General features: G+C 40.4%; 1 protein-coding gene across 4 annotated transcripts in view; it reads left to right on the forward strand.

The window, feature by feature from the left end:
* Positions 1-24,078, forward strand: part of FAM21 (Family with sequence similarity 21) — a 1,354,861-nt gene that overhangs the window by 377,730 nt on the left and 953,053 nt on the right. For all 4 annotated transcript variants that reach the window (XM_090388854.1, XM_090388862.1, XM_090388870.1 and 1 more), the window contains exon 7: positions 17,694-17,787. In XM_090388854.1, the coding sequence (XP_090244980.1) occupies positions 17,694-17,787 (94 nt within the window). The remainder of the gene's footprint in view (positions 1-17,693; positions 17,788-24,078) is intronic.

Consider the following 24,078-nt stretch of genomic DNA (forward strand, 5'->3'; position numbering starts at 1 on the left):
CACCCCTTTATCCATAGCAGCAATTTGCCTCCAATGCCACACTGCTCCAATTTGTGCAGCAGTCTTCCACGTGCAACAGTAACAAAAGGCTTTCTAAGATCCAAGTATATAATATTAACAAGTACAGGTCACTGTTGAACAAAAGCCGAGAATTGGAGTTGAATTTGAAAGTGTCTGCAATTCTGCCCAGACACGATAGGAGGGAGTATATGATGAGAGCCTTGTCGATCAATTCGGCCCTGGAAAGATTGTGCAAGGCTCAAGGGGTAGAATTTTTTTCAGCTTGGACTGTACTTGTTAACAGGAGAGATTGCTTCTACAGGGATGGGATACACTTAAATAGAAAGGGTGCAAGAATATTTGCTGATGCTATCGAGGCAGTGTTAGGTGGGTCGGAAAACTGCTAGCTTGGGGGGAGACAAAGACCAATAGATTGACAGTAGCCACTGGCAGAGGTGAAAGAGATTCTTGCACTGCTTCTATTAGAATGAGCAGAAGCCTGAAAAACAAGATGCATGGTATTTCAGAGACTGCTGGGAGCCATTGCGGTACAAGTAAACACATGGGTTGTGTTAGGGTAGCTAAGAATAGAAACAGGTGCAGGTATACTTGCGTGTACACCAATGCTAGGAGTTTAGTAAATAAATTTGATGAATTTGAGGTATTGCTCAAAACATCGAAGGCAGATATTGTTGGGATATCAGAGACGTGGTGTCACACAGATATAAGGGATGCGGAACTGCAATTTGGGGAGTACAACGTCTACAGAAAGCATAGACAGAATAGGAAGGGGGGAGGGGTTATGCTATTAGTTAAGAAACACATAAAAACCAAGGAAGTGAAGCCAGTCGACATCGCTGGACAGTGCAGTGTGGAGTCAGTTTGGTGTGACATAAACATTGGGAGATCAAAATTGAGAGTAGGAGTGTGCTATAGGCCAAATGACTCTGATGAGTATAATAAGGAACTATACAGGGAAATAGAGTGGGCCAGTAAATCAGAGTGTCTTATAATGGGAGATGTTAATTTCCCAGATATTGACTGGAATTTGGGGGCTGGTTACTCACACACCAGCAGGACTTTTGTGGATTTATTGGATGATTGTTTTCTACATCAGCATGTTCGGGAGGCAACTAGAGGGAGTAATACTCTTGATTTGATTATCAGCAGTGATTCTTCATGCATTAAGAATCTGCAGATAAATGAACCACTAGGTGGCAGTGATCACAGTGTGCTGAAGTGGGATTTACTCAAAGAGGTAACTACCATTAGGGGTAAAGGGAAGGGTTATTGCTTCCGTAAAGGCGACTACGATGGACTGAGACAGTATTTAAATTCTATACAGTGGGACCAACTGATGATGTTACCAACAGCAAATTCGAAATGGGAAGCATTCAAAGAACTTATCTTGGATCTACTAGGCTTTAAATACCAACTAAGAAATATTGTTCAAGGTTTAGGCCAAAAATGGATGTCAGATGAACTAATGAGGCATATGGCAGAGAAGAAAAATGCATGGGATACATACAAATTAACACATGACACAGAAGCCTATGATAGATACAAGTTGATATGCAACCAAGTTACAAAGGAGGTTAGGCAGGCGAAGGCAGATTACGAGAAATCCTTGGCAAGGGATGCAAAGAAAAACAGCAAAGAGTTCTTTACTTATGTAAACTCTAGAAGGAAGGGATGAATCAGATTGGTCCACTTGATATTGATGGGTCAAGTGTTGATGATCCTGCTCAAGTAGCTAACAAACTAAATGAATATTTTGCATCGACATTCACACATGAGGAGTTATTCAGCGAGGGGAATGCCAGAGGTGTATTCAACTCTAGCAGTAAGCTACAGAATCTTGAAATAACTGGGAGTAAAGTGGAGGAGAAACTGTTGAAGATAAACACAAGAAAGGCACCCGGGGTGGATGGGATCTATCCAGTTATATTAAAGGAGGCAGCAAAGGAAGTAAGCAAACCCTTAGCCATAATTATGAGAGCTTCCTTGGACTCAGGGGAGGTACCCATAGACTGGAAATGTGCAAATGTGACCCCAATTCACAAAGGAGGATCAAAGGCTGACACAAGTAATTATAGATGTGAGCTTAACTTCTGTTCCAGGAAAATTAATGGAGGCACTGGTTAAAGAAGCACTGCAGGATCATTTAGACAAGACTTCAGTTATAGCTCAGACACAGCATGGTTTTGTTAAGGGGAGGTCTTGCCTGACCAACTTGATTGGATACTATGATGCAGTCACAAAACAACTGGATGCAGGGAATAACTTTGATATTAGCATTAGCATTAGTAGAGGCATTTGATGCAAGAAAGCAAGCTTATGCAGGATCAGCCAAAAAAAAAAAAAACCCACTTCCACTTCACCCCTCAGTTCGTTCAAAATACCTGTCCAGCTGAGCCTTAAACTTATTTAGGCTATCAACCTCCACCACAAGGGATGGAAGTCTGTTCCACCAACCAACCACCCGCTGGCTAAAGGCAAATTTCCGCACGTCTATCCTACATCTGTCTTTCCTCAATTTGAATTTATGCCCTTAAGGTGATTTTTCTGAGCTAGAGGAAGAATCCCATCAGCATTGAGCATGCTTAAACCATTCAAGGCTTTATGCACCTCTATAAAGTAACCAGCCCCCAAATTCCAGTCAATATCTGGGAAATTAAAATCTCCCATTATAAGACACTCTGATTTACTGGCCCACTCTATTTCCCTGTACAGTTCCTTATTATACTCATCAGAGTCATTAGGCCTATAGCACACTCTTCCTCTCAATTTTGATCTCCCAATGTTTATGTTACACCAAACTGACTCCACACTGCACTGTCCAGCGATGTCGACTGGCTTCACTTCCTTGGTTTTTATGTGTTTCTTAACTAATAGCATAACCCCTCCCCCCTTCCTATCCTGTCTATCCTTTCTGTAGACGTTGTACTCCCCAAATTGCAGTTCTGCATCCCTTATATCTGTGTGATACCACGTCTCTGATATCCCAACAATATCTGCCTTCGATGTTTTGAGCAATACCTCAAATTCATCAAATTTATTTACTAAACTCCTAGCATTGGTGTACACGCAAGTATACCTGCACCTGTTTCTATTCTTAGCTACCCTAACACAACCCATGTGTTTACTTATACCGCAGTGGCTCCCAGCAGTCTCTGAAATACCATGCATCTTGTTTTTCAGGCTTCTGCTCATTCTAATAGAAGCAGTGCAAGAATCTCTTTCACCTCTGCCAGTGGCTACTGTCAATCTATTGGTCTTTGTCTCCCCCCAAGCTAGCAGTTTTCCGACCCACCTAACACTGCCTCGATAGCATCAGCAAATATTCTTGCACCCTTTCTATTTAAGTGTAACCCATCCCTGTAGAAGCAATCTCTCCTGTTAACAAGTACAGTCCAGGCTGAAAAAAATTCTACCCCTTGAGCCTTGCACAATATTTCCAGGGCTGAATTGATCGACAAGGCTCTCATCATATACTCCCTCCTATCGTGTCTGGGCAGAATTGCAGACACTTTCAAATTCAACCCTAATTCTCGGCTTTTGTTCAACAGTGACCTGTACTTGTTAAGTAATTCTGCCGGTCTCCTACTCTTAATATTATTAGTGCCAACGTGTACAACTATATCACCTTTTGTGCCCTTAAAAGATGATATTCGCTCTACAACGTCATCAACCTTTGCCCCTGGCAGACATACCCTGGTCCTGTTCCACCTATCTTTTTTACAAAGCATGTTCCCCGTTTCCCTGACAATAGAGTCACCAACAACTACTAGTTCCTTCGGGACCAGCGCATTCTGCCTTAGGGGTTGTCTCTGTGTCACGCGATGCCCAAGTGCAAGCTCTGGCGTTGATGTGGGCAGCTGAGAGCTTGATGGCCCCCTCAATTTAGTTTCTTCGAGGGCATCCACCCTGTCCTCCAAGCTCTCATATAGGCTCACAAGAACGCCGAGTTGTTGCCTGATATCGATACACTCCTTGCATCGCACACACACAAAGACATCCCCCTTGGCAGTATCATGTCCCGTACCCGATTGCTCTGCAAATGCCTTTGATACTGTTGCACATGGAAGACTGCTGCACAAATTGGAGCAGTGAGTGTGGCATTGGATGTAAATAGTTGCTATGGATAAAGGGATGGTTGAGTGAGAAAAGGAGAATGGTAATTAATGGACACTGCTCTTTGTGGACTAATGTGGAGTCTCTCAGGGTTCAGTGTTGGGTCCATTGTTGTTTTCTGTATTTATAAATGATATTGATGATGGTATATCAGGCCCAATGTCGAAGTTTGCAGACGATGTGAAGGTTGGCAGGGTTCTTAATAACACTGATGACATACATGGTCTCAATTCTAATCTCAACGATGCCCATTTCCACTTGCAGTCTGCCAAACCCCATGTACTTTTTCTGACAGAATCTCAGTTATCGGTTGATTCAACTACTGCTCATCTCAGATGCCCAAATTATTCGCTGTATGATTCATTTCGCCTCAAAGGTGGTACTTGTGCATATGTCCGTTCTGATATTCCCTGTCGGTGACTTAGCAATTTGGAATCTCCTCTCTTTGATCTTCTCTGGCTTAAAATCTCTCTACCTCATTGTGTCAAATTCATCTGTTGTTTCTACCAACCTCCCAACTCCACTAATCACTTGGAGCTCTTTGACTTCCTCTCTTTGCAGCTTAACTTTCTTCAGTCCAACTTTCCTAACAGGGAGGTAATTTTCCTTGGTGATTTTAATGTTCACAACTCCAGGTGGCTTCCGTTTTCTAGTCAAACTGACCTAGCTGGTCGAGATGCTGAGGCTTTTACAATTACTATTGACCTGGCACAGATTGTTCATTTACCTCCAAAATACCGGACAATCCTAATCATACAGCCAACACGCTTGATCTTTTTCTTACAAACAACCCTTCTAAGTACACGGTCGAAGTGAGAGGTCCTTTAGGCACTTCAGATCACAACTTGGTGATTGTCTCTTCTCCAATGGAACCTTTATCTCATGGCTATTCCCAACCTCGTGTTGTTTGGCATTACAAGAATGCAAAATTGGATGACCTGCGAGACTTCATTTTTTCTTTTCCTTGGTCGGATCACTGTTTCAAAAGTTCTGATGTCAACGTTTGCTCAGATCTTGTCAGTGAAATTATTCTTGCAGGAATGGAATCCTTTATCTCACACTCCACTTTAAAGTCTCGTCTTTTATCTAAACCTTGGTTTTCCAATAAATATGCTAAGTTTGTTCAAGAGAAGAATGTTGCATATCGTAATTGGCTTGTTTCTAATTCTTCAGTTTCATTTTCTGACTACACCAAAGCTCGCAACAATTCTAAAGCAGTTATTGAACAGGCTAAGAGTAGAAAACTTGCTTCTTGCCCTAATGGTAGCCGAGCATTCTGGTCTCTTGCCAAAGCTATTGGCGGCAACTTTTGCCCATCTCTGCTCTCACCTCTATCCAAACCAGATCGTTCTGTTGTCACTTCAGCCAAGGATAAAGCTGACCTGCTAGCATCCCATTTTTCTTTCAACTCGTGCATTAATGATCTTGGTAAAACACCTCCCACTATTCCCAACACGCTCCATTCAATGCATCCTGTGGTCTTCTGTCAAAAGGATGTCAGAAGGATTTTGACGAATCTTGATGCTAAGAAAGCTTCAGGTCCCGATGGTATTTCTCCAATTGTTTTCAAAACCTGTGCTTCTGAAGTTACTTCTGTTCTTTGCCACCTTTTTTACTTTCTTATTCCAAAGGTGTTTTTCCTTCTGCTTGGAAATTTGCTCATATCCAGCCAGTTCCTAAAAAGGGTGACAAATCCCTCCCATCCAATTATCGTCCCTTTGCAATTATTTCTACTCTTTCTAAAGTAATGGAGAAATCAATTAACCGCCAAAATTTAAACTTCCTAGAAACCTTCCGTCTGATCAACGATCGCCAGTATGGATTCCGTCAGTGTCGATCCACTGGGGATATTCTGGCTTGTTACCCATTTATGGACTAATTCAGTGGAAAGGTTCGGTGAAACACAAGTAGTTGCCCTTGACATCTCAAAGGCTTTCAATCGTGTTTGGTATAAAGGTCTTCTAAACAAGCTTCCTTCTTATGGGTTGCCCACTGTTTTTAGTAATTGGTTATCCAGTTTTCTCTCTAATCGCTCACTGAGGGTGATGATAGATGGCTCTCTGTCTTCTAACTTCTCCACTAATGCCGGTGTCCTCCAAGGTTCAGTTCTTTCCCCCACTATTTTCCTCTTGTATATTAATGACCTTCTTCCATTGACTGGAAATCCAATCCATAGTTTTGCCGATGATAGCTCATTGCATACCACTTTCCATTTTGAGAGACCTTGTCCTGCTCAATCAGCTTGAACTTCTCGAAAATCTGCTACCAATTGCTTCAGTGCCGATCTTCAGGTAATTCTCCAGTGGGGCAAAGACAACTTAGTTGATTTCAACCCTTCTAAATCTCAGTCTTGTCTTACATCTCGCAAAAAGAATTCTTCTGCCCCTATGCTTATCTTTAGTGACACTCCGATTTCTAGGCAAAATGATATATCTCTTTTCGGGATTACCCTGACTTCTCATCTCTCTTGGCACAAGCATATTAGAAATATTGCTTCTTCTGCATCTAAAAAACTTGGTTTTCTCTTTCGCTGTCGGCGTTACTTTTCTTCCAAACAGCTGCTAACTCTGTATAAATTGCAAATCCACCCTGCCATGGAATATTGTTCCCACATCTGGGGTGGTGCCCCCAAAACCTCTCTCAGGCTTCTTGATTCCATTCAGAAGAGGGCAGTTAGGTTAATTAATGATTCATCTCTAACAGAGTCTCTGCACTCGCTGTCTCATAGACGTACTGTTTCTGCTGCATGCCTCTTCTACAGATACTTCCACGGGCACTGTTCTGAATTAGCTTCTATAATTCCTGCTCTCTCTTTCAAAACAGTCCGAACACATTCCGCCACCAGCCAACATCCATTTACTGTCCAACTTCAAACTCACAGAACCAACTTTTCATCTTACTTGTTTATTCATTCAACTGCCGTTTTCTGGAACAACTTTCCTTCATACGTATTTCCTGAAAATTACAGTCTACAGAAGTTCAAGTCCAATGTCAACAAATATCTTCTTTCGTCTTCTCAACCTCCAACCAAAGCACGGTACTAAGTACCATGCTTTGGTTGGAGGTTGAGAAGACAGGATAAGGAGGTTCTAACACCTCGTGTTTGGGGTTTACATAAAAAAAAAAAAAAAAAAAACACTGCAGCAACAGGATCTAGAAAAGTTGAGCAGATGGGCTGAGAGGTGGCAAATGATGTTTAACCTTGACAAATGTAAAGTACTACATATGCGAACCAGTAATCCCAGAGTAACATATCAACTTTGTGGTACCACACTGATAGTGGTAGAAAATGAATAGGACCTGGGGGTAATTGTGTAGGCAGACATGAAGTTTTCTGAGCAGTGCAAGACGGTCTGCAAGAGTAGCTCATGGTGTCTTGTGAATGATATACAGGAATTTTTCTAGCAGGGATAAGGAGGTGATTATTCCCTTGTATAAGGTAAAGGTCAGGCAACACCTTGAGTACTGTATACAGGTCTGGAGGCCCCATTTTAAGAAGGATGTAGAGCTGTTGGAATGAGTATAGAGAAGGGCAACAAGATTAGTGAATGGAACAAAGGGTTGCTCTTAAGAAGAAAGGCTTAAGTTTTTCAAATGACAGCCAAATCCCCTGCTTACACCACGATGGTGGGACTGTTAGTAATCCTGGGTATAACCTCCATGCACAAGTACATGGTGGGTGACCACCCAGCTGTGAACCAATGTAAGCAAGGTTCGAGGTGTGGCCTCCACACCACATGGAGGAATGTCGCCCCTCTATGTTACCAGGCAGTACAAGATGGTAGATGATTCTCATCAACCGGTGCAATACCACCACTTTGCTTATTGGAGGCTTGAAGTGGTAGAACCCATGTTTAGTTTCTAGAGCTAAGTTCCGGTCAACCCTTCCCTGTCTCTTCCATCATGCAGTATGATTGATGACCTTTGAGGTTATGATGAACATCATGGCGAGATCCAATATTCCTTACATTTGAAGGGTACAGCTCTAAAACGGTGTTTGCAGGCTGGTCGCTAGTTAGTACACCGGACCAAACCTATTTGTAATTCTCTAGGAGGCTTCTGGATCAGCTAGTGTATAATCTTGCTACCTCTACTCTGCCAGATAGTGAGTGGAGGGAGCCCGAGTAGTGTGTATGCGGGTAGCATTGTCAAGGCCACGTTATGGCAAGGATCTGGGTATATTCTTACCATGTGTACACAATATCCAAAAATTTCATTACTTCATACAGCATGTCCCACCCACTTTTTCTTACTATTGAATACACCATGAATTGTCAAAGTAATAGAGTAAGCTTATCTGCAAAAAATTCTAAACCTCCCAAGCATTTCCTAATTCATTTCACAAATATACGTGGTCTCAATTCTAATATTAACAATGTTCATTTCCACTTGCAGTCTGCCAAACCCCATGTATTTTTTCTGACAGAATCTCAGTTATCAGTTGATTCAACTAGTGCTCATCTCAGATGCCCAAATTATTCCCTGTATGATTCCTTTCACCTCAAAGGTGGTACTTGTGCATATGTCCGTTCTGATATTCCCTGTCAGAGACTTGGCAATTTGGAATCTCCTCTTTTTGATCTTCTCCGGCTTAAAATCTCTCTACCTCATTGTGTCAAATTCATCTGTTGTCTCTACCGTTCTCCAACTCCACTAATCACTTGGAGCTCTTTGACTTCCTCTCTTTGCAGCTTAACTTTCTCCAGTCCAACTTTCCTAACAGGGAGGTAATTTTCCTTGGTGATTTTAATGTTCACAACTTCAGCTGGCTTCCGTTTTCTAGTCAAACTGACCCAGCTGGTCGAGATGCTGAGGCTTTTACAATTACTATTGACCTGGCACAGATTGTTCATTTACCTCCAAAATACCGGACAATCCTAATCATACAGCCAACACGCTTGATCTTTTTCTCACAAACAACCCTTCTAAGTACATGGTCGAAGTGAGAAGTCCTTCTGGCACTTCAGATCAAAACTTGGCAATTGTCTCTTCTCTAATGGAGCCTTTATCTCATGGCTGTACCCAACCTCGTGTGATTTTGCATTACAAGAATGCAAAATGGGATGACCTGCGAGATTTCTTTTCTTCTTTTCCTTGGTCGGATTACTGTTTCAAAACTTCTGATGTCAACGTTTCCTCAGATCATGTCTGAAATTATTCTTGCAGGAATGGAATCCTTTATCTCGTCCTTTATCTAAACCTTGGTTTTCCAATAAATGTGCTAAGGCTGTTCAAGAGAAGAATGTTGCATATGTTAATTGGCTTGTTTCTAATTCTTCAGTTTCATTTTCTGCCTACACTAAAGCTTGCAACAGTTGGAAAGTAGTTATTAATCAGTCCAAACTAGAGTTTGAATAGGCTAAGAGTAGAAAACTTGCTTCTTGCCCTAATGGTAGCCGAGCAGTCAGTGCTATTGGCCGCAACTTTTGCCCGTCTCTGCTCCCACCTCTGTCCAATCCAGATGGTTCTGTTGTCACTTCAGCCAAGGATAAAGCTGACCTGCTACATCCCATTTTTCTTCCAACTGATGTATTAATGATTTTTGTAAAACACCTCCCACCATTCCCAACATGCTCCATTCAATGCCTCCTGTGGTCTTCCGTCAAAAGGATGCCAGAAGGATTTTGACTAATCTTGATGCTAAGAAAGCTCCAGGTCCCGATGGTATTTCTCCACTTGTTTTCAAAACCTGTGCTTCTGAAGTTGCTCCTGTTCTTTGCCAACATTTTTTCACTTTCTTATTCCAAAGATGTTTTTCCTTCTGCTTGGAAATTTGCTCATATCCAGCCAGTTCCTAAAAAGGGTGACAAAACCTTCCGATCTAATTATCGTCCCATTGCAATTACTTCTACTCTTTCGAAAGTAATGGAGAAATCAATTAACCGCCAACCCTTAAGCTACCTAGAAACCTTCCGTCTGATCAACAATCGCCAGTATGGATTCCATCAGTGTCGATCCACTGGTGATATTCTGGCTTATGTTACCCATTTATGGACTAATTCAATGGAAAGGTTCAGTGAAACGCAAATAGTTGCTCTTGACATCTCAAAGTGTTTCGATCATGTTTGGCATAAAGGTCTTCTAAACAAGCTTCCAGCTTATAGTTTGGGAACTGTTTTTAGTAATTGGTTATCCAGTTTTCTCTTTGATTGCTCACTGAGGGTGATGGTAGATGGCTCTCTGTCTTCTAACATCTCCACTAATGCCGGTGTCCCCCAAGGTTCAGTTCTTTCCTCCACTCATTTTCTCTTGTATATCAATGACCTTCTTCCATTGACTGGAAATCCTATCCATAGTTTTGCCGATGATAGCACATTGCATTCCACTTTCCATTTTAAGAGACCTTGACCTGCTCAATCATCTTCAACTTCTCGAAAATCTGCTACCAATTTCTTAAATGCCGATCTTCAGGTAATTCTCCAGTGGGGAAAAGACAACTTAGTTTATTTAAACCCTTCTAAAACTCAGTCTTGTCTTTTATCTCGCAAAAAGGATTCTTCTGTTCCTATACTTATATTTAGTGACACTTCGATTTCTAGGCAAAATGATATATCTCTTTTGGGGATTACCCTGACTGCTAATCTCTCTTGGCACAAGCACATTACAAATATTGCTTCCTCTGCATCTAAAACAATTGGTTTTCTCTTTCGCTCTCAGCGTTACTTTTCTTCCAAACACCTGCTCACTCTGTATAAATCACAAAAAATCGCCCTGCCATGGAGTATTGTTCCCACATCTGGGATGGTGTCCCCAAAACCTCTCTCAGGCTTCTTGATTCCATTCAGAAGAGGGCAGTTAGGTTAATTAATGATTCATCTCTAACAGGGTCTCTCCACTCGCTTTCTCATAGACGTACTGTTTTGCTGCATGCCTCTTCTACAGATACTTCCATAGGCACTGTTCTTCTGAATTGGCTTCTATAATTCCCGCTCTCTCTTTCAAAACAGTTTGAACACGTGCCGCCACCAGCCAACACCCATTTACTGTCCAACTTCAAACTCACAGAACCAACTTTTCATCTCTCTCGCTTATTCATTCAACTGCCGTTTTCTGGAGCAACCTTTCTTCATACATATTTCCTGAAAATTACAGTCTAGAGAAGTTCAAGTCCAATGTCAACAAATATCTTCTTTCGTCTTCTCAGCCTCCAACCCAAGCACAGTACTAAGTACTATAGTATTAGTAATGGCTGCATGGTGCAAGAAAGTCTATGGCTTATGCTGTACCAGCAAAAAAAAAAAAACCGAACAAAACAATAATAAAAAAAAAATAAAAAAAAAGGAAATTAAACCTATCATCCTATGCGCTTCCCTGACCCGAAGGTACTATCCAGATGGCCTTTGAATTTCCCCAAACTGTCAGCCCCTACCACCCATGTAGGCAACTTATTCCAGTAATTTCTAACTCGCTGGATAAAATAAAACTTCCTGCAGTCCAATCTAAACATTCCCCCCCCCCCGTAACTTTAATTTATGTCCCCTAGTTCTAGCATCATTTATAAACTTGAAAATTTCGTCCTCATTAATTTTACTGATGCCTCTCAGAGCCTTAAACACCTCAATCAAATCTCCTCTAAGTTGTCTAGTTTCCAAACTCTGGAACCCACATATTCGAAGTCTTTCTTCATAAGGACGCCCTTTTTGCGTTCTCACCAGGCGAGTGACCCATCTTTGCACTCTTTCAAGAAGCTTGATATCTTTCTTTAGGTGCGGTCTCCATACTTGAACACAGTATTCCAAGTGTGGTCTAACAAAAGCCTTATATAATGGGATTATCACGTCCCTATCTCTACTTGCAAAAGTTCGATAGATCATCAATAGGATACCATGGCCCTTCCTTGCAGCCTGTTTACAATGCTCAGAGAATTTCATTTCTGACCGTATCATAAAACCCAAGTATCTTTCCTCCAGTACTGGGATTAGTTGAGCTCCACCAAGTGAATAAGTTATTTTGGGATTACTGTTTCCCAGGTGTAATACCTTACACTTTGTTGGATTAAAGCATAGTTGCCATTTTTTTGACCATTCCTGAAGTCTATCTAGGTCTCTCAGCTTGACAGTGATCATTAACCACTCTACCAATTTTAACATCATCTGCAAATTCAGACATCACGCTCTCTATCCCTTCATCAGTGTCGTTTATGAAGATTAAAAACAACAGTGGTCCTAATACTGATCCTTGGGGAACCCCACTTCTTACATCAACCCACCTGAGGAATAGCCATTTATCACAACCCTCTGCCTCCTGCCCTGAAGCCATCCTGCTGTCCATCTAAGGATTTTCCCAGTGATTCCAACCTGTTCCAGCTTATAAAGCAACCGCTCATGTGGGACTTAGTCAAAATCTCTCCTGAAATCTAAATAAACAATGATGAAATTATTTCCTAAATCCTGCTCGTGAGTGACCCTTTCGAAATAGCGAACCAGATTTGTTAAACATGCTTTTCCCTTTACAAAACCATGCTGAGTATCGTATCCTTGAGAATTTCAATTCGATCCAAATGATCCTGAATTCCACCCTTGATCATTGTCTTCATGATTTTCCCTACCACTGAAGTCAGACTGATAGGTTGATAATTTCCCACTTCACTTTTAGAGCCACTCTTATGTATGGGAGATACAATGGCACCTTTCCAATCCAAGGGAATCTCCCCAGAGTCTAGTGATGCTCGCATAATTAGCCTCAATGGTTCAATGCACTCACTTTCTGCCTCCCTTAAGATTATGCGGTATATTCCATCAACTCCAGGAGCCTTACTGGCCTGTAGGCTCGAAAGCTTTTTTCATTTAATAATCTTGCGAAATTTCAATATCATTAATTACATATTTTTCAACTTCGCTCCCACAATTACCCATTGCCACAAAAGGTTTTTCATTTGTAAATATCGATGCAGAATAACTGTTGAGTTCATCTGCAATGGCAGCTGGTGTATTTAATAATTATCGCCTTTCCCTTACGTAAAGGTCCGATCTGGTTTGCTCTGCCCTGCCCTTCTTGGCATTTATATATGTGAAGAATTCCTTATCCCCCCTCTTTGCTCTGTTTGCTGGTGATTTCTCATAAACTGCCTTTGCCTTTCGAACCTTTTCTATGGCTCTATTACAGATCACCTTGTAGCTGTTATAGGCTTCAGTTCTTTTTATTGCTCTGTAACCTTTCCATGCCACCTTTTTCTGCTCAAGTAATGTGGCAACTTCACTATTCATCCAACTTGGAACCCTCCTCGTGCAGTATTTTTTTTAATGGTATATACGCATTCAAGGCATCTGTGATTAATGTTTTAAAAGCATACCACAGTTCAAATGTATTCATTCTCTGTGTGATATCTACCCAGTTAACAGAGGCCATGTAGTACCTTAAGGCATTGTAATTTCCTTTTCTGAAATTAAAACCCATTCCTTTGCCTTTTACTGCTGCTACCTCTCTCATAATCATCCACCGTAGAACTCTGTGATCACTTCCTGCTACTGGTTCCTCTACTGTCAGCCCTGTTATGTCATCTGATTCATGGATGATGATGAGGTCTAGGATATTCTTTTCTCTAGTACTTTCCCTGACATGTTGATACAAATAACAGTCATCTAGTTGATTTAAAAATTTTGTTCCCCATGTCGAGTTTCCTTTCCATTTTCTCCAATCAATTAGAGGCAAATTGAAATCACCCGTAATAAGACATTGACGCTTACTTGCCCATTCCATTTGAATGTATAGGCTTTTGTCATAATCTTCACAGTCACCTGGTCTGTAGATTACTCCTACTCGCATTATACCTTTGTTTCCAACTATCTCACACCATACAGATTCTATAGTAGCATGTGAAACGTCTGAATCTGGGAAAGCTATCGTCGCACTCAGGCTGCTTCTGATAAGAAGCATTACCCCACCACCCCTTGTATCTACCCTATCCTTCGTAAATACATTATACAAGCCATACTGAAACTCATCATCCCCAATTTCCGGGTGGCACCACGTCTCCGTAAGCCCTATTATGTCCGCAAAAGAGAAATCCTAGTTTTTCAGATGTAGAGGAAGCAATATTTGTAATGTGCTTATGCTAAGAGAGATTAAAAGTTAGGGCAATCCCCAATAGAGGTCTTGCCTATGATCTTGCCTAGATATTGGAGTGTCATCAAAGATAAACATAGGAGCAGAAGAATCCTTTTTTGCGAGATATAAGACAGGACTAAGTTTAGAAGGATTGCAATCAACTAAGTTATCTTTGCCCCAGTGCAGAATTATGTGGAGATCAACATTTAAGGAATTGGTGGTGGAAATTCAGGAAGTTGAAGCTGTTTTAGCTGGGCAAGGTTTCTTAAACTGGAAGCTGGAATGAAATTTGCTATCATCATTAAAGCTATGGATAGGATTTCTGGTCAATGGAAGATGGTCAATAATATACAAGAGGAAAAGAGTGAGAGATAGAACTGTAACCTGTAGTAGTGCAAAAGTTAAGAGGACAGAGAGGCATCTACCATCACCTGCAGTGAACAATCGGAGAGAAAACTGGATACCCAATTACAAAAATCAGTTGGCAAACCATAAGATGGAAGCTATTCAGAAGACCTTTATGCTAAACATGACCAAAACCTCTGAAATGCAAGAGTAATTCCTTGAGTTTCACCAAACGGTTCCATTGAATTTGTCCATAGATGGGTAACGTACACCAGAATATCACTACTGGATCGACACTGATAGAATCCAAACTGGCAATCGTTGATCAGATGGAAGTTTTCTAGATAATTTAAGAATTGGTGGTTAATTGATTTCTCTATTACTTTAGAAAGAGTAGAAGTAATTGCTTGGGAGAGATTTATCAACTTTTTTAGGAACTAGCTGGATATGAGCAAATTTCCAAGCAAAATGAAAAACACCTTTGGAATAAGAAAGTGAAAAAAGGTGACACAGAACAGGAGTAAGTTCAGGAGCACAGGTTTTTGAGAACAAGTGGAGAAATGTGATCAGGACTTGGAGCTTTCTTAGCATCAAAATTTGTCAAAGTCCTTCTGACATCCTTTTGATGTAAGACTCCTACTCGCATTATACCTTTGGAGGTATTGAATGGTGAGAGGCAGTTTATCAAGGTCATTAACACATAAATTGGAAGAAAAATACAATGCTACCAGGTCACTTTATCCTTGGCTGAAGTGGCAATAGAAAACCAACTGGTTTTGACAGAGGTGGGAACAGAGATGGGCAAAAGTTGCAGCTAATAACTTTGTCACGAGACCAGAATGCTCAGCTACCATTTAGACAAGAAGCAAGTTTTGTGCTCTTAGCCTGTTTGAAATCTAGTTTAGACTGGTTTCTAACTGCTTTGCAATTTTTACGAACTTTGGTATAGGCAGAAATGCAACTGAAGATTTTGAAACAAGCCAGTTATTTAGTATGTGCAACATTCTACTCTTGAACAGCCTTAGCACATTTATTGGAAAACCAACATTTAGATAAAGGATGAGATTTTAAGGTAGAGTGTAGAATAAAGGATTCCATCCCAACAAGAATAATTTAAATGACACAATATGAGCAAACGTTGACATCGGAAAATTTGAAACAGTAATTCGACCAAGGAAAAGAAAAAAAAAAAAATGAATCTCACAGGTCACCTGATTTTGCATTCTTGTAATGCCAAGCAACATGAGGTTAGGAATGGCCATGAGAGAAAGGCTCCATTGGAGAAGAGACTATCACCAATTTGACTGTGTTCTTTTAAGGGTTGTTTTTGAGGAAACGATCAATGGAATAATCCTTTTTATTATTTCTGAAGTATTCTTTTTTATTTCATTTTTCTGATCATTTTTCCATGTTTATTGTGTGGTTAGGATTGTCTGGTAATTTTGTAGGAAAATGAACAATCTGTAATTGAAAAAGCCTCAGCATCTTGACCAGCTGGGTCCACCAGCTGTGACAGAAAAAAAAAAAAAGTCAGCTGGAGTTGTGAACATTAAAATCACTGAAGAAAATTACCTCACTATTAGGAAAGTTGGACTGGAGAAAGTCAAGTTTCGAAGAGAGGAAGTCAAAGAGTTCTGACTGATTAGTGGAGTTGGGAGAATGGTAGAGGCAACAGATGAATTTTACAGAATGTGGTAGAGAGTTTATAAGCCAGAGAAGATCGAAAAGAGGACATTCCAAATTAGTAATTCTCTGACAGGGAACATAAGAATGGACGTGTGCACACGTGTACCACCTTTGGAGTGAAAGGAACGTACATCGAATAATTTGGACAACTGAGATGAGCAGAGGTTGAATCAACTGATATTTGCAATTCTGAAAGAAAAAGTACATGGGGTTTGACGGGAAACTGACTGGAAAAGTGGAAACTGACACCATTGTGATTCGAACTGAGTCTACATGTATTTGTAAAATGAATGAGGAAGTGCTCTGGAAGTTTGGATATTTTTGCATATATGTTTGTTCTATTATTTTTATAATTCATGTTGTATTCAGATGTAGGAAAAGGTGGCAAGGACATGCTGTATGAAGTAATAACATTTTTAGATATGACGTACACATGGTAAGAATATACCCAGCTGTTTGTCACAACTTGGCCTCTACAGTACCCCACACACACACATAGACACTATGCAGACTTCTTCCATCTACTCTCTGGCCCAGTAGAGGGAGAGAGAGAGAGAGAGAGAGAGAGAGAGAGAGAGAGAGAGAGAGAGAGAGAGAGAGAGATTATACACTAGCTAATCTGGAAGCCTCCTGGAGAGTTTCCAATAGGTTCAGTCCGGTGGAATATCTAGCAGTTTGCCTACAAACACCATTTTAGAGCTGTACTCTCGAAATGTAAGGAAGATAAGATCTTGCCATGATGTTCATAATTACCTCAAAAGACATCAGTCACACTGCATCATGATGGAGAAGATGGGGTGGGTGGATGGGTGTTGCTGGAGCTTTGCTTTGGATCTGTCGTTGTGGAAGTTGTCAGCTTAAATAAATTCAACAAACGATTGGACGAACTTTTGGAGCAAATTTTTTTTTTTTTTTTTTTTGACTGATGCTGTATAAGCCTGCTTTCTTGTATCACATGCCACTGCTAATATTAAAGCTGTAATAGACATAGGGGAAAAAATATAAAGAAAAGAAATATTTATTTTCTTTTTTTCATTTTATCTCTGTGTTCTTATGGTTATTAAAATATGCTGTTGGAGTTAAATCAACTTTAAATGCGGCTTTCGTGTTCTTAGTCAAGTATAACTATATTGAACCACTCAAATTAAAACCTGGTGCCTTACTAGAAGAGTTTTATTTACAATAGGTACAGGTGCTTGTGCTAGAAAGTGATATATATATAAATTGCATTTGAATTTTTTTTTGATCATGCTGACAACCAGCTTACTTCTGTATGAAATGAATCATAGAAAGATACATTTTGTTCTTAGTTGCCTTTTTATTGTAAAGCTGTTGCAACAGTTAATTGAAGACCATCATTAAATTTTCATTAATTAATAGCATAATTAGAATGTTTTTATTTCTCCACCATATATTTTTTCAAAATGTTCATAGCTGAAATATTTACTTTTAATTTCCTTTTTTTAAATCTTAAATATTAGGATCCCTATCTTCATCGTCCATTACCTTGTCTCATTGGTTCACAAGCATTCTTTGAAGATGATGATGTTGGCCTTTCAGAGTCAGTTTCAGGAGGTACCAATTTATTTCTTTCATGTTTATACACATAATTGTGATTAATATTGAAATTCTTTTTTGCCATATTGTAGTTTTTCATTTTGTTTGTATAACAGTCACCTAAACTTGTGTTCCTAATGTAGAGGAGAAATGATCTAACAGACAGAGATGCATAAATATTCAGTTATGTGCAAAAATTTGGTTCAGTTTGTTCATATTTAACAGACAATTGCACTTTTTCCCTTTAAACACAGTTGTATGCCTTGTCAGAATGAATATTTATGCTGTAAGTTATGTATAGAGCAGATAGACATAATTACAGTAAAACTGTGAAAACCCATTAAAATCGCTGATGCACTGCACGGATTTGCAACAAATTTCTGAAACTGCTGACATTGCTAGTACCTTACTATTAGTACTACTTGTGGTAAATGATGTAAGAAAGCAAAGTTATACAACATCACCAAAGTGGAGGGGTAACACTTCCAAAATAATATATCCTAAGAATTTTTTTGGTTCTTCCTTAAAATTATTCAAACTACCCACTGATACAACACTCCCCTTGATGTGGGCACCTGTATGTGGTGAGGGGACCTTCCAGTGATGCTGCTGGTCTTCCAGATTAGCATCACTAGGATCTAATGCCCACAGCCTAGGAGGTTCCAGGCTAGGCTAACACCATAGGAATCTGGCATGTTTGCCATGCACTGCGACCTGTGGAAATTTGGAAAGGGGGATCCTGTCGGTTGAGGGACCCAGCTTCAACACACCACTTTGGCCTCTACTTCAACAAGATGGGTGGGCTTGGCCAGGATCAATTGGCTAGTGGACTTGCATGCAACTGTCAACCATGCCAATACCATGCTCCTATCTTCATGGTCCGAGGGAGAAGATTCAAGCTGGTGGCAGTGTGGGTATGGTGTCTGTGTAGCCCTGTCATCCCACTCCCGGGTGCATTTATTGCTTGCTGAGTAGTGGACGTCCATTTAAGCTACGTGGTGGATGGAGAGCCTGGCCACTGAACTAAAATAAAATTTACTATCAATCTTGATAATCAAAATTTTTCTTCCTTGGCCCTAACACAGTCCCTATCAGAAGTCATAGACATGAGTGCAGAAATCACCATTTCAGTAAAGAGGCCCTGAAGAAACAATATCAGGTCCAACTATCAGGTCCAACACCTAGATACCTGATAATTCATTCCACCAGAGGGAAGCTTACAGGGAAAATGTCACCCTTCTTTATTCAGAAGGATTTGGAATGGTTGGCAGGATCCCCTAAATCTGTAAAATGGCTACATTCTGGGGATATCCTCGAAACAAAGTGCGATAAACACTCTTGCCAACTTTATTGGTGGAATACCAATAACAGTAACACCCCATAAGACACTGAACTCATCCCAAGGTGTGATCTCTGAATGGGATCTTCTTGAAGTGTCTGAAGAGGAGATCAGAAGTGAAATCGCAAGGAGTGACAGCTGCAAGCGAATGTTGGAAATGTAGTCAAGACTAGATTTCCACTTTTAATACACCATTGTCACCTAATGAGGTTAAAGCTGGTTATCTGAACTGCACAATTCGTCCATATGTTCCAAACCCATTAAGGTGCTTCAAATGTCAGAAATATGGGCATTCACAAATGGCCTGCCATGGTGCTCTTGCCTGTGCTTGCTGTGGTTCAATAGGCGCCTCCGTAGCCAGGTGGGAAGGAGCACCAGTGCGTAGCACACGCTTCTTGATTAGACCGGGGTTCGAGCCCGTCACCACCAAATACGGAGTATGCGGAAAGGTCAGGGAATGACCACCGCACCGGAGCAATATGGCCTTAGTTGCTAATGCTCCTAAAAACCAAATAACAACAAATAACAACAGCTGTGGTTCAAAGGACCATGAAATGACATCATGTAAAGCATCAAAACCCACCTGCCAAGGCGGGCACCCTGCCTACTCTAGAGTATGCCAGAGGCGGAAGGAAGAAAAGGAAATACAATGAATAAAGCAGAGATGAATATCTTATACCAGGAGGTCAGAAAAGCAGCTAAACCAGTATATAGCAGTAAAGCACATATGCTGAAAAAAAAGTTACCAAGAAGTATTAAATTGGAAATAACCATACCACCGAAAGATTCATTTACACTCACCTCATTGCTCGCTATTTACTGAACTCAGAAAAACCAGCACAGAAATCTCAGTCAGCTGCCACTCCAATATCAGTTCCCTTCTGTTCCAGCTTTACTAAAATCGAACACAAAAGTAACAGTCCAGAAAATTCAACCACAAACAGTAAACAAGAAAAAAACGGATGTAGAAATGAAGGAGGTACCTAATGACTCAGTTTTGGAACTCTTTGTGGAGGTGGTAATGGACACAGGACAGCATCCAGACTTCCCCAAAAGAGATTAGTCCAAGACTGATAAAAGTAAGCCCTCAGCACTTTGGAAGCCAACTAACTGATCCACCAAGCCAACGTAATGACTTGGTAGATCAGTTAGTGGAATTGTCGTGTATTCTGGCAAAATCTTACAGTGGAATTGTCATGTATTCTGGTAAAATCTTACAGTGGAATTGTCGTGTATTCTGGCAAAATGCAGAAGACATTAAGGAACTCTGTAAAACCACGAACCATCTTGCTTACAGGAGATTTACATAAGAGCAAATGATGACCCTGGGATGCATAACATTACTATTATTCACAAGGATAGAATTAGGGATGGCCCTGCTCATGGAGGAGTCACAATCCTCATAAGCAACCAGACCCCGTTTTTAGCAATATAGGCTGTAGCAATTCGAATAATAATGAGGTTTTTTATTAACCGTCTGCTCTATATATTTGCCACCTTGGATTGACAGCTCTCAGAATAACATTGCTGATCTTGTAATGCATTTGCCTCCTCCTTTCTCACTTCTTGGTAATCTTAATTTGCATAACACTCTGTGGGGTAGTGCTAACATCAGTGGAAGTCATAAAGCATATTCTCAGGAATAATGATCTCGCCCTTCTAAATATGGGAGCAAACACCTTTTTCCACACTCCTACCTGTACGTTTTCTAAAATTGATCTCGCTATTTGCCCCCCCCCATCTCCATTCACTTCCTCGTGATAACAACCCTAATTAATGGGAGACCATGTCTTCCTGTTAGATTACCGCGATGGAAGATTGATCAGGCTGACTGGAATGCCTTTCAACAACTGGTAAATTTTGACATCACTACAGTCAGTCAGGAGCCCATCAATAAAGCAGTTACATATCACAGAAAGTCCATGTAGCTGCAACTGCAATTCCCAAAACATCCACCTGATTTCCACATTTTCCCAAACCATGGTGAAATGCTGAATACACAGCAGGGAAAAAAAAAAAAAAGGGCTTGAAACAAGGCTTGGGGGATATTCCAATTTCCTACTGCGGGCCAATCTTATAGCCTTAAAAGCGCATGAGCCAAAGCATGCTACATCTACCATCAGAATCAAAAGGAATCGTGGATCCATTTCACATTTTTTATTACCCAGACAACCAGCACTAAGGTGGCCTTGGAAAAAAAATCCAGAAAATGAAGAGAAAATACACTGCACACCACTCATCGGTCATGGAATGTTATGCAGACTCTACTGCAATAGCAAATCTTCTTGGGGAAACATTTTCTAACATCTGCTTAATTCCCAGAGTTCTTGGTTCTTAAACACAAAACCGAAAAACAGGCCCTTAATTTTAGATCAAAGGGTTTCCACCCATGTAATGGTCCATTTACCATCCAAGAGCTGAAAACAGCACTTGTGCATATGAAGATTACCACTGTTGACTAGACGACATCCATTATGAAATGATCAAACATCTCTCATCAAAATATATGGAGCATCATCTGCTCTTTGCCGACCGGGTTAGCTAAGTGGGTAAAGTGCCTGCCTGGCAACCCAAAGGTCGCGGGTTCGAATCCCGCCACGGGCCTGGATCAAAGTACTGCAAAAACCTTGGGAGGTGCATTATGGCCACAGAAGCCGATGTGCCAACAACTACCAAAAAAAAAAAAAAAAAAAAATCTGCTCTTCCTGTACAACAGAATCTTCCTTGAAAAGCAGTTTCTGGCACAAGGCAACTTGCTTTCTTGCTTTTCCCAAGCCAGGAAAGGATCCTAATCTCTGAAAAAAACTATTGTGCAAAATATTGGATAGAATGGACAGTGCTTGTCTCTTGTGATACTTAGAATTGAACAGCCTTCTCTTCTGTCTTCAGTGTGGCTTCTGAAGGAACAAGTCCACTTTGGACCACTTAATTAGACTGGAAACATCTATTCGAGATCTGTTCCTAAAAAGAGAACAGAATGCCTGTTTGGACACCAAGTTTCCAAGGCCTGCCTCTTTAAAATCCACTCATGCACACCTTCTCCTGGTAAGCCCTGTTACCTGTTATGTCATTTTGGTGGCAATGAACATGTAGAGTGATTCTCTTCAATACACCTGGTCAGCGTGAGGAGGAAAATACCAAACCCTCCAACACTTATTAAATATGACAATACAATGAAACAAATGGCCCTCAGTCCCTAGCAGCTTTCACTCTCCCTCTTATGGCAGCAAGAGGATCAGAGTGAAAGCAGAGGGTGCAAAGAATCTCTGGGTACGATCAGGGTGCCATTCACAGAAACTGAACTTGGCCTGGTACAATGTGAGATTGCTCATTGGTGAAGATAGGATATTAGAGCTAGAAAATGTAAATTGGAATATTCACATTTCTTGTTTTTTTTTTCATATATAACAAGAAGAAGAAATGAATCAAGTTTATGAAGTGAAAATCTGCTGTACACCAATGGAAATAGTGAAAAGAGAGAAGGTGGAGTTGGCTTTCTGGTCCATAAAGATATTACAAACAACATTTTGGAATTTAAAAGTACATCACCAAGGGTGTCAGGGCTTGCTACTGAGGATTTCTAAGAGGTACAAACTGAAGGTTATAATGATATACAGGAATCCCTCGATTAGCACGAGACTTGAATTAGCGCAGTTTATATTTAGCTACCAATTTTCGATTAGCACGAATCAAAATTTTGATTAGCGCGGTATTTTGGCTTGGCCTAAAGAAATTGAAGCTGGTGATGCTATGAAAGTCAGTACTAAGCTACAAATGTAAATACACTGCTAAAGTATGCATAACATTAGAGAACATTATAGAAACACATCGCTTGTTTTCTTACTGGGTGTGCGGCTCTGTTCACAAAAGTGAGTTACTGTTTATTTCGCATCATGTCATACCTTCTCTATCGAGAAGCATTATCAAGAAATAAACAAAAACAAACGCAAGATACAGTGTGGGAAGCTAGTTTGTTTTTCTGCCATAAGAAAATAAAAAGAAACGGTTTATTTCAAACGTGTATTTTTACAAAAATTGAAATATTTTCTAACATTATGCATTCTGTAGGACAAAACCGGCTGTACCGCATTTATTACGTACATGCAGATCAGTTGCATTATAATTAACTGATTACATCAATTTATATTAAATTTTTTATATAGTATTACATAATTATTAACTATGGATAAAAGGAAAAGTGTATCTGATATTGCCCCTGGTAAAAAGAAAAGAAAAGTGATAAAGTTAGATGAAAAAATTGAAGTCATAAAAAGATTTGAAGATGGTCAGAGTAAAATACAAATTTCTCGACATCTTGGAACGCCTGAATCAACGGTTCGGATGATTTTAAATAAAGCCAGTGCATATAAGGAAAAAGGTGAGCTTGCTTCATCGTCAGCACACACACACAAAAACCACAAGAAATAGAAGTGTTACGATGATTGAGATGGAACGTCTTTTAGCCATTTGGATAGAAAACTGCAATCAAAAAAGAATTCCAATCTGCACAGTGACCATAAAAACAAAAGCCTTGAGTATTTTTGCAATGTTAAAGGAAAATTCAGTAATCGAAAACTTGGGTAGAGGGGTAACTGAAGAAAATGTTCAAAAGAAAAAAGTGATTAAAGTGGAAACGGAAGAAGATATCACTGCCAGTAAAGGGTGCCTCCGTAGCCAAGTGGGCAGGAGCAGCAGTGCACACAACACGCTTCTTGATTAGACCGAGGTTTGAGCCCGTGACCACCAAATACGGAGGATGCAGAAAGGTCAGGGAATGACCACTGCATATCCCTGGAGCAGTATGGCCTTAGTTGCTAATGCTCCTAAAAACCAAATAACAAACAAGCTGCCAGTAAAGGCTGGTTTGAGCGTTTTACGAAAAGAACAGGACTGCATAATGTTACATTGACTGGAGAAGCGGCAAGTGCAGGTAAAGATGCAGCCACGAAATATCCCAAAATTTTAAAGAA

Source organism: Mastigoproctus giganteus, chromosome 2 (genome assembly GCF_048544385.1).
Source record: "Mastigoproctus giganteus isolate SK-2022 chromosome 2, ASM4854438v1, whole genome shotgun sequence".
Lineage (NCBI taxonomy): Eukaryota > Metazoa > Arthropoda > Arachnida > Uropygi > Thelyphonidae > Mastigoproctus > Mastigoproctus giganteus.